Source organism: Mesocricetus auratus, unplaced genomic scaffold (assembly GCF_017639785.1).
Source record: "Mesocricetus auratus isolate SY011 unplaced genomic scaffold, BCM_Maur_2.0 Super-Scaffold_100003, whole genome shotgun sequence".
NCBI lineage: Eukaryota > Metazoa > Chordata > Mammalia > Rodentia > Cricetidae > Mesocricetus > Mesocricetus auratus.
The window spans coordinates 92,169,789-92,183,899 of NW_024429188.1; the positions used below are offsets into that span (position 1 = coordinate 92,169,789).

General features: G+C 38.5%; 1 protein-coding gene across 7 annotated transcripts in view; it reads left to right on the forward strand.

Moving 5' to 3' along the window:
- The window catches only part of Gria3 (glutamate ionotropic receptor AMPA type subunit 3), a 271,976-nt gene that overhangs the window by 236,749 nt on the left and 21,116 nt on the right, over positions 1–14,111 (forward strand). For 4 of the 7 annotated variants that reach the window (XM_013118241.3, XM_013118240.3, XM_005076820.4 and 1 more), the window contains one exon: positions 9,970–10,217. In XM_013118241.3, coding sequence (XP_012973695.1) covers positions 9,970–10,217 — 248 coding nt within the window. Of the gene's footprint in view, positions 1–9,969; positions 10,218–10,769; positions 10,885–14,111 lie in introns of all 7 variants that reach the window. The other 3 variants (XR_005876856.1, XM_021231035.2, XM_013118242.3) reach the window with 1 other exon arrangement.

Consider the following 14,111-nt stretch of genomic DNA (forward strand, 5'->3'; position numbering starts at 1 on the left):
GGTAAATTGAATCAGAATAGAAATCTGACTTTGCACGCCAGCAAGGGACACTAGAGAGGTCACTGGAAATTTCGCTGAACCTATCAGTTTGGAAAGGAGCCATCTGAAATAGCATTTCTTAAGGTAGACAAGAACCTGCCATGAACTGTAGAAGACAGTATAAAAATGTTAGGCAAAGGCATTTTCAATGAGTTCTTGACAGTTGAAGGCAAAGCTCCAAATCAAAGCTAAAAGTGATGTCTAATTCCACTGAAGTTATCTAAGTCCCCAGCCCCTGAAATAACACAGACAGGACCATAATCCACCAATAGAAAAGCTAATAGAAGCCAGCAAGCATTTCCTTCTTCTTGCCTCCCTCTTCCTACCAATACTCAGTCACAAGGCAGTCATTGATTGAAGCAAAAGGAAACTAAGAGACAGTTCTTGTCTGTATGTTTGAAGGAAGGACAATGAAAATGGGGTTTTGGTCATGGTTTAGAAATGAAATCACTTCTGGTGTTCCTTGATTCACATCGAAATGGAAATATTCCCTATGCTAGGTGGGGGTTGTGAAATTCAATGATTCTCAATGCAAGTCACCAGAAGTACTGATTTCTTCAGAGCCTGTGTGGAAGGAAAGCACCCGATCACATGTGCTCTCCCATGTCTGCCGCAGACTGCCTTGTTCCTCTAGGTGATGCAAATCTAACACTTGGCGTCTACAGCAGGGCACCACGGAGCACCAAGAATATTTGTGATAGAAGCAGTCCAAGACTAATTTCTAAGTCTCTACTAATTCCCAAAAGTTAAGAAAAAAATATTTTAGAAGATAAGTTGCTCTCTGTAATCAAACAGATGGGTAGTCTTCCAGTAAAGCAGTCGAGAGTTTTAGGGGAAAGATCTGTCTGTAGCCTTCAATTCAGTCGACTTGGGTAGTGTTTCTGCCTCATTCATTATTGTATGATCTTAGACAAGTTGTTGAATCAACAGCAAATCTTCAAATTTCCATATCCTCTAAGGTGGCATGCTGTTTGGTATTTGCTTTAAAACTAGCATAGTTTTTCCAAGGCTTGTCTATTTGAAGTGACTTTATGGTGGATGGATAGAGGCAAATAGATAGGCTAATGTCTTTTCTAGTATCTCTTGCCCATTGCCCTCTCCCCCTTGATTCCCTAATTCATAAAACCAGAACTCATTGTTTCATTCTACTAATATTTATTGAGCCCTACTGGGCCCAGATGCTGTTCTTAGCTCTCAGGTTCCAACAATCAATGAACAATCACTGCTGGAGCTGTCTCAAAGGGCTCCTGAGGTGCATAATTGAGATGATGGTATGTGTTAAATCGCCTTGGCAGCCAGAAAGGGGTAGACCAATATAACGTTTAAAGATATCAGACTTTCTTCTGCTTCCAGCAGTAAGAAATTGAAGGAGTCTCTGAATAAGGAAGAGTGATGCCTGCAAGGTTGTGTGGTGGGTCAAACTCTTGTCACAAAATTCTCCCCTTCAAGTACTTAAACCTACTATTAGAAATTTCCATTGTCTGAGTCACAACTAAGTAATGTCTAGAGCTTGGTGTGGTGGTGGACACGTGTAACATGAGCACTCAGAAGAATAAGACAGGAGGATTGTAACATCCTGGGCTACCTAGTAAAGCACTATAGAAAAAACATAAACATAAAAAAGAGATTCAGTGGTAGTGAGACTTCTGACTCTAGTACGGAACTTGACAAGAGGACTACACTATTCATACCTTACCATACCTCTTGCAACCTCCTGTTGTGCCCGCCCCACTAGGACATACACGAACAATATTCTCTTCTAACCCCATCAGACCTTAGGAAAGACAAAGGTGATGGGACAGAGGGAGGGCTAGACCTCTCCAGAGCAACTGCATCATCTGCTTCCTTTCCCTCTAGCACCTTGCCTTGTAAAGGTCACCTGTCCATATCCCAGTATTTGATCTGCAAGGTAGCATTTACTTGTAAATATTCGGAAGGACACATATAATACATGGATTCAGTAAGTGCCCATTTCAGATAAGGTGAAGGCCCAAGTTACCTTTGACTTTGTGACATCTGTCAGTAATACCTGAATCCTTATTAAAAGCAGAAACTTCACAATGGCTAAACAACACAGAAGGAAACTCATTATAGTTTGATTGCAGACTCTCAATTAGAGGTTCAGTCTAGTGATGGAACTAAACTGTCAAACAATATAATAAATTTAGAGGGAGAAAAAGGAGTCCTTGGAATTCTTATCTTACCTCCCTTGCTTGCTGTCCTATACATGACAGACTAGTCCTAAATGGAACATTGTAAAATGTCAAGAATTCCAGATTCCTTCTGGGGACATATATCCCCCCATTCAAATAAAAATGTATCCCTTAGAAAACAAAGAAGCCCCTTTAATGTCAGGAAACCCCTCTATGATGACCAAGGCTGCTGTCAAAAAAAAGTTGTGAGATCGATCTCTGAGGGAGTCTGACAATTATATTGTGGGGAATGTAGGAGTTAACCCTCCAAAGTCAAATCTAGTCTTTCCATGGTATTTGGATACAAGACACACAAAGCAATGTGGTTTGGTAACAACAGTCACCAAATAAATTATGTCTATACTCCTTTGACGGACACGGCACAGAGTGCTCAAAAGCCAGTTTCCCTGACCCTTCCTTTATATTATGCTCTCAAACTATTCATTCATATGTGTTTGGAGTATAGAAAAGTTACAAACATCCAAACTACTCTCCTTAGAAATAACATAATACTCTTTCCTCTGATAGTAAACTAATGCCATAAAATAAAATTGCATATTTTTCTTCTGTTGGCAATGATTTATTGGTCTTTTTTTACTCATTCAATTAATTCTAGATTATCCACATGAAGACAAATGTCTGTCTTCATGTACAGATATTGTTAATGGCACTATACCAAGCATATTTGTGGTCAACTCTGTTGGCATATTTTAGGATCAGGCTTTGAAAAATTAAAAATACATCTGGAAGATTATGGCCAGAAAAAGAGAGATCAGGATTCTTGTCAGACAATTAACCAAAAAAGGGTCCTTGTATGTACAGCCTACAAAAGAAGTAGTCAATGGTAACTTTGTGATGGTAGACTTCAAACTATACACTGTGTGGGAAAGAGAGTACATTTACTCTGAATCACAAAATTGAGGAAAGTTAGACCACATCGATGGCTCTTCCTTTTAATCTCCATTCATTCCACAGACATATCCTAGGAAGCTGCTTAGTACATGCTAGGTATTATCACCAGATACTAAGGTGGAGAAGACCAAAAGAAGACATCCTCCTTGCTCAGAAGGGCCCAACTTTGTCTGGGGATCACCTTTCCTATGCACAAGAATTGATGCTAACTACTATGGAAGGATAGAAGAGGAAAGCAATTGCTCAATTCAAGCAGAAGTAAGAAATAGGATAAAGGAGACTTTTATTACAGAAGGCAGCCCAACAGAAAGAAGTTTCTCTCATCTTGACCTTCCTCATTACAAAGAAACCTACCTTGTAAGAGCTAGGGATACCTCATCAGCAGAGGCATTTGAACAGAGGAGGCATCACTGGATGGGAGGTTGAGCAAGACGACTTTGAAGGTGCCTCTGGTTCTGCTACTGTATCATTCTAGTGACTCCAAGCAGATGTTCTATTGACCAAGTATATATTCCATTTTAACACAGAGAAAAAGTAGGAAATCGTACTAAATAGGTTTCCCCATGAATAGGGCTCTGGTTTATAGGGATTTTAATTTATAAGCCTCAAATATACTACAAAAATATACATTTAAAAAGGAAGATTAGGCTGGTGAGATGGTTCAGTGGATAAAGGTACTTTCTACCAAGCCTGATGGCCTGAGTTTAATCTCCAGTATCCAAATGGTGGAGAGCCATCTCCTGTAAATTATTCCTGGTCTTCAAGACATGCCATGGAATTTGTGTGTGTGTGTGTGTGTGTGTGTGTGTGTGTGTGCATATGTGCGTATGTGCGTACACATGTGTACATGTACATACCAAATAAATAAATGCAACTTTAAATTTTAAGGGAAAATTACCACACCAACTTTCTTCCTCCACCAACAAAAATGTAAAAATGAAAAGTCAAATGATAATGATTTTTCTTACTAGAAGATCACAGATGTTCTGCAGGAATATACCAATAATATTTAAACATAGGATAGCATTTATAAGATGAACTCATGATTCTGCAAATATGGGTCTAAGGTAATTTATGATGCTATTGACATTTATCTGCCACTAAAGCAAATTTGTCTATATTTACTATAACAAGACATGATTCTTTCCATTTCTGGTGTTCTAGACACTGTTATAAGAATACTTTAACCTGTTAATTTCTAATAATCTTTTGAAGTGGGTGTTTAAAACCCATATGATTTTACAGATGAGAAAATTGAGATGTAGAGGCTAAAAAATTCATGCCACTAGCAAGAGGGGTTCAACCCCAAGCAGTCTGGCTCCATGCTCTTTTGAGATTATATTTCCACTCTTCCTTTGCTTCTGTTCAACTCTTCCTGTGTATCCACCCCTTGCCCTCTTCCATAATGTCCATGCTCTTGTCATAACCCTGTAGAGCCAGGCTGTACTTCTTGTGTCTACAGAAGAATTTTTATTACTGAAGCACCACTGGATTACAGTCATATGGAACAAATTCCACCATTACAGAGATGCAAGGGCAGATCAGTGACCTGAGTGGCAAGTGAGTCACTAATCACTGACTTCCACCTAACAGATTTGCAGGTCCCAGGATTCAAATTTCTACCTGCACACACACACACACACACACACACACACACACACACACACACACACACACACAAAATTTACAGCTTTGACCTTCATGTTTTATTGCATGCAAATAGAAGCGTGACTGCAGAAGTCATTAATGCTAGAGTGCTAAGTGATCTGCTCTAGTGGATTAATTAATCTGTTCCTCCTCCATTCATGTATTTCTTCTTTTGATTTCCTTTGCTAATTACCTACCAGTGCTGTCTCATAGCCTCACTAAATAACTGATTCTATTTTTTCCCTTTTTGACAAAATGTGGTACTCTATGGGATGAAGGAAATGAATCATGGCAAGTTGAGAAAAAAATGAACTTGTTATTACAGACCCAGCCATAATTTTTTAAATTGAAGTTCAGATGATTGAACTAGCATTAGTCTGTTTTATTTCTTTTGGCATTTCAGCCAAAATAAAATAGTCTCTAAAAAGAGAAAATTCTAATATTTATTTTTTCTCTTTGATCTGAATGCCATAGTGTTAGTAAAATACTAGTTAGGAAGACAAATTCCTCCGCTTAATTTTTCTCACTTGTGAGCAATTTCTTCCTTCTCATTCTACTCTCCTTCAGAAACTAGTCATCATTCATGGCCCAGTCACTTCTGCCACTCACTGACTTGACATTACTGTATCCATTACTGCATGCTGTGTTTACAACACATACATTCAAAGTGCCCACTTCAAGCACAGCCCGTCATATATTCTAGAAATGCATAATTACCTAAAGGAATAAATCTTTCAATCTGTGTCAGCAATCAAAGAACTCAACTAAATGATGACGTAAATAAATTCAAAACAGAGCATGCTTGGAGCAGAATTCATGAAGTTGCCTTTGGCTCAAAAATTTATCGATATTAGTATTAGCTGCTTTGCTAATAATATAGGATGCAAATTGTTCAGCAACAACCTCCTCCCTACTACACCTTATAATCATATCTGATTGGGCCAAATGAAGAATAAAACAAATAAATTTATAAAAGAAAAATGCCCATCATAGTGTTGTTTTTAATGACAACAAGGGAGAAAATTGTAAATATAGCATATTTACAGACTGAAGGGTCATAAAATAGGTGTGCTTATTCTGGCAAAGCCATAATGAAGTACAAGTTGGTAATAAAGACCAAATTATGACAGTGGTTACCTTTGCAAGAAGGGAGGGGCACATGACTACGGAAAACAAATAGGTCAATTTCAAGTAAGTGCATGGCTTACTTTCTTTAATTTTTAGAAGGCACATGAGTGTTCTTGAGTTATTTTTATGTGTATCTTAATTATTTACTTTTTCTTAATTTTGGATAGCAATAAGCCAGGAAATTGCTGTTGAAGTATAGTCAGTAACAAGGTACTTCATTATGACACTTAAAATTGCCTTATCTATCAGATGAAGATAATGTATATATGGACATCTATGTCTATGGGTCACATTTAAATCTTCAGAGACATTGATTATTAAAACAGCATTAACTTTGAAGTTATTGTTATGGGCAGATACCAAGTCAGATTAAGTACCATTTTTCTGGTCTTGAATTCTCTGTCCTCCTGCCTCAACCTATTAAATACTGGAATTAAAGTGTGTGTCATCAACTCAGGCTGATAAGTAGTGTTTTGAATGCTTTTGTAAAGCAAAGTATATATCCTGGCTTAGCAGGTTGGTAGATTTAGCAAAAGATAAGGCTCAATAATCTTTAGATAAAGTTGAGCTCTATACTTCTACAGTATTATAAAGCTAGCTGTGGTGGCCATTTTTATTATCTTGATATCTTTTTTTGGTTTTGTTCAAGGCAGGGTTTCTCTGTGTAACCCTAACTGTCTTGAAACTTTCTCTGTAGACTAGGCTGGCCCCAAACTCAGATATCTGCCAGCATGCACCACTACCACCTGGCTTTGTCTTGATGTCTTTTGACAATAATGTGGTTGTCTCCCTGACCAGGACTAAATTTATTATTAAATAAATATACCATCAGTGACTACCATGTGTGACATTGAACTAACTGCCAACATAGTTAGCAAAATGAATAAGGCATAGACCTTGTCCACAAGAGATCCTCAAATCACAAGCGGAAAAATATGCATACGGTCAAATCTCTTTAACATGATGGAGCAAGCTCTGCAGCAAAGGGATGAGCAACAGTCAAGGAGGTACATCTGTGGGAACAGGAAAGATTATTAGAAGCCACAGAAAGCATTTGTTCTGGGTCTTGCAGGAATAATAATGTAATCCAGGCAAAAGCAAAAACATAATCAGAGGTATCAGACATAAAACTACATGACTGACTTCAGTGAATAGTCTGCATCTAATGTGACTGAATCCAAGGAAAGTGCAGCCATGAGCACTTGGATATCAGATATAAGAGTTACAATTTTGTTTCATAGATTTTACGAAAAGTTCAGAGAATTATAAGGAAGGTTGTAATGAAATTGGGTTTGCCTTTTGTAGGGGTTGGTTGAATAGATAAATTAAACAAGGAGATTTGTGGGGAGACAATAGAGTCAAGACCAAAACAAAAAGATGGAGGGTTTGCCCTAGAGAGAACAACTGCCATAACAATGGAGAGATGAAAAGACAGTTTTCACAGCATTTCTACATAGCAATAGTGAAGGAGACAGGTAAAAGGCAAACCAAACTGTCTAGTGTAGATGTCCAGTGGTTGAGTGGCAGCAAGAGACAGGCTTTCTAATGAAATGCTTTATAAGAAGCTATCTTTAGACTATCAATTGGAAACGTCCATCAAAAAGGCTTGTTTACTGTTCCCTCAAAGCAAATCTGGAACCTCTTAAATCCACTTCCATTGATCCTTCTTAGTCTTGTCCAGCACCACCTGTACCCTGAGCTCTTAGAATAGCCTTCAAAGTAATGTCCCTGCTTCTACTCTGGCCCATCTTCTATCCCATTCTCTACACAGCAGTCAGAGAGCTCTTTTAAAAAATTTAATTGGATGCTGTCACACACGCAGGCCTCCTCAAAATCGTCTAGCAGTTTCTGATCACATGTAGAATAAACCCAAACATTTTAATCATGACCTACAAGCTCTGACTGGATTATCATCCTAAACTTGTTTTCCACCAATCTTGTTTTTGCTCATTCAGCTATAGCTACCCTGGCTTCTTTTTTCTATACTTTATGAAATCCAAATGTGTATCCTGAGATGTGTACAGTTTCAGTGACTCCATGAGGGTTTCTACGGGTGTCTAATTACCATAAGCATGGGGCTTAACTTTTATCGAGGCAGCTTTGGGAATTCCAGGATCTATCTGGACAAATCTGACCAAGTCTCAAAAAATTGCATTGTTAGAGGGATATGACAGGAGCTGGAGAAATTCTTTTAATAGAAGAAAAGATAAAGGATGCAATGAAGATGACCAAAGTTCAAAAAAGAGCAACTAAACAACTTATCAAACAAGTCAGGATGGGTGCCAGGAAAGCTCACAGAAGGACACTTGCAATCATGGCATGTGTTTATGGGTTTTACCATATTATCTCGTTCCTGTGTCATCTTATAGATTCTATCTAGGGTTCTCATTCCTAAGGATGTAGCTACCAATTCAACTGAAGTTCTGGGGCAGTTGTGGTCATTCTTCCTTTATGTTCTCTACAGGGTTACACATGGAGCTACAAACATATTAAGTACTTGACACACATTCTAAACTCAAATGAACTTTAACAGGATTAAATTCAAACCAAGACAGTAATGACAAGGGTGATTTAGACTGATAGAAAAAAATCTAACAGTTTTTGTGATGCTTCCAGTTGAATGGAAAGAACACTATTTGTTCTATTATATACTTCACAACTCCAATCGCTACTCAATAAATATTTGTTGCAAGGGTAGATGCGTGATTAAATACTCTAACACAACTTCAAACCCCATTATTCAAAAAGAATACTCCATTGACAGAAAGTAAACATTTCGTTTATTCTGTCATGGTCATACTTCAGTAGTGCCATGTTTATATCTAAACACTCCAATTTAAAAGAGCCATCGTAAATTCGAACAAGCCTATGGTTGAAAGAGCAAAGTCCCGAGAGTTTTGGAAGCAGTAACAGCCAATAGAATTAACCTAATCAGATAATCAGATCAGGAAGGGATGTAATAAAACCCTTGCAGTATTTGAAGGACCGCCATGTGGAACAGCACACAGAATTGCTTTATATAGCTCTAGCAGGTGGTGCCAAGGAACAGAGTTCTAGAAAAACAAAAGAATCAGCTCAGAACAAGGAAGCACTTTATTATAACTGACCTCCCATGCCATTCCAATCACCTCTTTCAGGAAAATACAGGTTAAAAAGATGATAGGACATTAAGGGGGGTTTCTTTATCAAGTAGAAAATTCAAATGAGAAAGTGCTTTACAAAGCCAGATTGTAACCAGTTACTACAGCCATGAAACCAAGTCAGCTGGCCAGGACCAGAATTTTTAAGTGTATTTGGAAATAGCAGAAAGCATCCCAATTAGCAATGATAAGCACAGTTTGGAGAAATCTGTTTTTAAAACATGATGACAGATGTCTGAAAGTGTGAGGACAATAACAGTGTATCATGACCTTGGTACTGTGTACTGCAATAAAAATTGTTTGGGGGCTGATTAAGAACAGTTGCTGGTCTTCGAAAGGACCATAGTTTGTTTCTCAGCACCTGCCTTAGGGTTTCTATTGCTGTGAAGAGGAAAACATTTAATTAGGGCAGCTTACGTTTTCAGAGATTTAGTCCATTATCATCATGGCAGGGAGCATAGCAGTATGCTGGAGAAGAAACTGAGAGTCCTACATCTTGTAGGTTACAGGGAGTGGACTGCCTCACTGGGCATGGCTTGGGCATATATTAAACCTCAAATCGCACCTCTGCAGTGAAGCACTTCCTCCACAAAGACCACACCCACTCCAGTAAGGTCACAACTCCTAATAGTGCCACTCCCTTTGGGGACTATTTTCTTTCAAACCACCACAACACTCATGTCAGGCAGCTTACAATTATCTGCAACTCCATCGTTTAGGGATCTAATATCTAGACTCTGCTGGTCTTTGAGAGTACCTGCACATGCGTGCACGCACACACGTATGCACACATACATGTACACAAATGAAAATTTAAATTTAAAAGCAGTTACATTTGAAAACTACTGCACTATTGTCCCTTTGAGATGTCATATCTGGCCATCCAAAGAATTCTTATCATTTTGTTACAGAGATCCAAAATTGCTGTGTATGAGAAAATGTGGTCTTACATGAAATCAGCAGAGCCATCTGTGTTTACCAAAACAACAGCTGATGGGGTAGCCCGAGTTCGGAAGTCCAAGGGAAAGTTCGCCTTCCTGCTGGAGTCAACCATGAATGAGTACATTGAGCAGAGAAAGCCATGTGATACGATGAAAGTTGGTGGAAATCTGGATTCCAAAGGCTATGGTGTGGCAACCCCTAAAGGCTCAGCATTAAGGTGGGTGGAATAATATAACAATATCCGTGTTGTTATAGTATTCCACCTACCCTGATGCATTTTGTTGTCATTTTCTTTCTTGTGGATTTTGAGGTAACTTTTAAAAGTTTAAAATCTACAATATTCCATGGAGTTAAATAAGACGGTAAATTATGGTTTCATCTATTTAATGCCTCCATTTTTTTAATGTTCTCTCTCTGTGTTGTCCTCTCTGACTGTTTGTTGCTGTTTTAATTTTACAGTTCAACGGCTTTTTCAATTTAAATGGTAAAAGCCAAGTTATGGTGACGAATGTTAATTGCATGGATGTGGTGTTCTTGTTACTTTTTTTCTCAAAGACAATTTCCCCATCCCGCACACTTCAGTTTTGAGCAAATGTTATCCTCCATGCCACCTTCCAATATTTAACCCTGTATTTGCTGTACAGACATTTTTATAGCTCCACGTTCTGTGAAATTTAGCCAATTTGTCCTCTTGTGCTCCTTTTTTATACGTTAACGATTTCCTAAGCATTTGTGCATTTTCTTACAAGTTATGTTTTATCGTTTCAAGAAATGCTGTTAACCTGGCAGTATTAAAACTGAATGAGCAAGGCCTCTTGGACAAATTGAAAAACAAATGGTGGTACGACAAAGGAGAGTGCGGCAGCGGGGGCGGTGACTCCAAGGTCAGCCTCAATGTCACCACAACCGGGTACCCTTAGTGACGAGTAATCGGCAAGACTGTTATCTTATTACTGAGGAGAGAGCACTAGACGCACACAGAAAGTAGAATGAACAGGTTATTCCCTTGCCTGGCAGTCTTGGGAACCAGACTTTAGGGCACTGCCCATATTTTTGATCTAACTTGGGTCCCTTCTTAAACTCCCAGACAGAGGCTCCCTGTCCACACCCCTCTCCTTCCCCCACATGCCAAACTGGTTTCCATACAAAGGCCATTATAGGGTTTCAGTGCCCTAGGCTTTCAAAAGCCCAAGGGTGTACTGTGAGACTCCCCATCTGCCTCAGTCAAGTTGAGTAAGAAGCCAGATCCAACCACTGAGATGACAGTATACAATTAGCTTGGTCTATTTTTCCTAGTGTGTTATGACTGCTTGTAGAAGTTGCTTGAGTGAGTGGGGGTGACTTCCTCTATTACCTGTATGAGTGATGGATTTTTCTTCTCTGTATGTGGAGGCTGATTTAAGTAGGCCCTACTTAACTTGAAAAGCAAAGAGAATGATCAATTTCAAGTTAAATGGGGTCTTTCTATAATAGGTCACCACATACAGAGACTTTGCAAAAGGGTTTTTATGTATTTAATCACATGCGTCGCCTGTAATACTACTTGTGTGTGAATCCCTGATTTGGCTTCTCTTTAGCCATGTTTTTGATTCAGGTAGGTCTACTTGCTATCCAGGTTATCATCATGAGAAAACCCATCTCACTTGTCATTCCTTTGGTTGCTAATATTCTTCGGGGCCATCACTCAAGCAACAAGAAATAGGGGCCCTCTCAGAAACCAAGACACCAAGTCATGGAAAAGCACTTTGGGTAAGTACAGGAGAGGACCTGAAAACAGAATCCTCCACGATCCAAAGGGCTTGAAAGTGATACTGAAACATGTGACATCAACTCTTGCACAACCAAGATTCCATGGGCATCTTAAGGTGAAGAATAGTGTGTTTCCCAACCACAGAGCAACAGACAGGCAAGCCAAACCTTTTTGTTACTTCAGAGACAATGATTTTAATTCTGCTCCTCTCTTTCCCTCTCCATCCCTCGGGATCCTGGCAGAAAAGCTAGTTTGCCAGTCTGCAGTATTATAACATGGGTTTGGAAACACTGATCCAGAGCACTTTCAAAGAAACAAATTTTAAAGCAACTACTTCTGTTTATAATCTTACTGGGCATTGACAAGGCCTTTTCTTGTAAAACCTTGATTAACAAGAATACACCGAACCAGTGGCCTGAATTGTTGGTCCCCATTCCAAACTTCACATTGATGAAAAACATTAATGATGCCCAAAATGAGAAGACCTCAAGGAATTGAGTTTTTAAGTAGTTGCCAAGTGATAACTGCGACTAGATCATATTCAGTTCTTTCTTCTATAACTTCTGTCCATCTGGATTGACCATCAAATGATAGAGACTACTTTCCTGAGGCACGAAAGTGGATGCAAGCATTTTAAAGCAGCATGTCAATAGCCAAGAATGAAACAAAGTGAGTACTCTTATTAACAATCCCATCCATCCCTATGGATTCCAATTAATCAAGGTTTTACTATGTACCAAAAAGCAGTGACTTCCTTTCTCGCCAATGTAAGTAAACTGATGACATTGACAATTTAGGCAATCATTTGCTTCATTTGATTCTCACAATGGCTACCCTGATGCCCAAAGTATTTAGCACCTTCCTCTCAGCAGTATTCTCATGTTATTAGCAAGCCACCGAGAACCTAATTCTATTATTCAAGTGAGTTACAGAATGAAAATGGAGCTGGACTGGATATGTTTTTCTCATGAACTCATCATTCAAAGGAACCATGGATTGAATCAAAATGACTCTAAATAATCCACACAGTGCAAGTGGCCAGGAGTTTTACAATAACCATATGTTTGATGTTTTACACACACACACACACACACACACACACACACACACACTAAAACAAACCTGCACTATTTGTCTGACATTTCACGAAATGTTTTGGTATCATGCAGTCCCCCAAATTTTAAGCCAGCTTTTTGTTAAACATGGCAAACAATCAAATTCTTTGTTCCCTTTCTTAATATTGCCTCCAAGTTTAATCTAGTAACTTTATTGCTAACTTACAATTCCCAGATTATCTGAAATTTGGCATGCAAATAGAAAATATTTCAGTAGATGCTAATTGTTTCAAACTTTGTTGGCCATAGTGCTACCTGCCACGAAACTTTCAAATAACTTTTCTTGGTCATCCCTTCAATTTACCTTTTGAAATAAGTCAACCTTGTTCTCAACTATGGCTAATAGTGAGATCAGTGCTGCATATCCAACAACTGCTTATTCCACCTATTAATTCCCAAGGAACCTGCCTTTATCTTCTTCCTTCTTGCTATCTGTTGTTTTCTGAGTGTGAACACGAGAAGGAGCAAGAAAATGAACTTCACTGTTTCAGCACTACTTTGTGACATCCAGCCCAAGTTCATGGAGAAGGTAGAAATGCACTGAAACCTCATTAACTTGGAGAGCTTTCATTAGTAATATGGAATAAACTAGACAAGAATCAGTCTACACATTAAATTTATATTATTATGAATGTAGACAAGAGAGGTTTGTTAAGCAAATGAAGAATTTAGACTATACTGTCAGTTGAATTTTTCCTTGAGAGAACAAACCATTTTTTTCAATGTTGGGAGCACTCATCAGATATAATCAGACTCATTAGAAACCTATCTACTATGATAGGTCTCCAATAAAGCAATGTTTTATAGCTGGTCTGAATATCAAAGTAGAACCAAAGTAAGAAAATGCCATGCTTCCGACTTATTTTGTAATTGAGGATTTTCATCATTCATTCAGACAATTCTTCCCTTGTGCTAGTTCATATCAAGGAAGTTTTACCCTATTAGTAAAATGGCTGAGAATTACACTTCTCTATTGACTCTTGTTCCCAGTTAACAACAAATGACCACTGATTATAGATAGCATCATTTCTCAGGAAAGTGAGACCCAAAGATGGTGTTGATTTTGAGAAGGTCACATAATCAATGCCATCACACATCTCTTCTGACTTTCAGGCTCACACCTTCTGATAATATTGCAGAGAGAAAATTATTGAAGCCACCCACCCAATGAATGATGCGAATCTGATTGCATGTGCTAAGTTTCTATAAGAATCAGGTTCATTCTCAATCACCTTGGTTACTACAC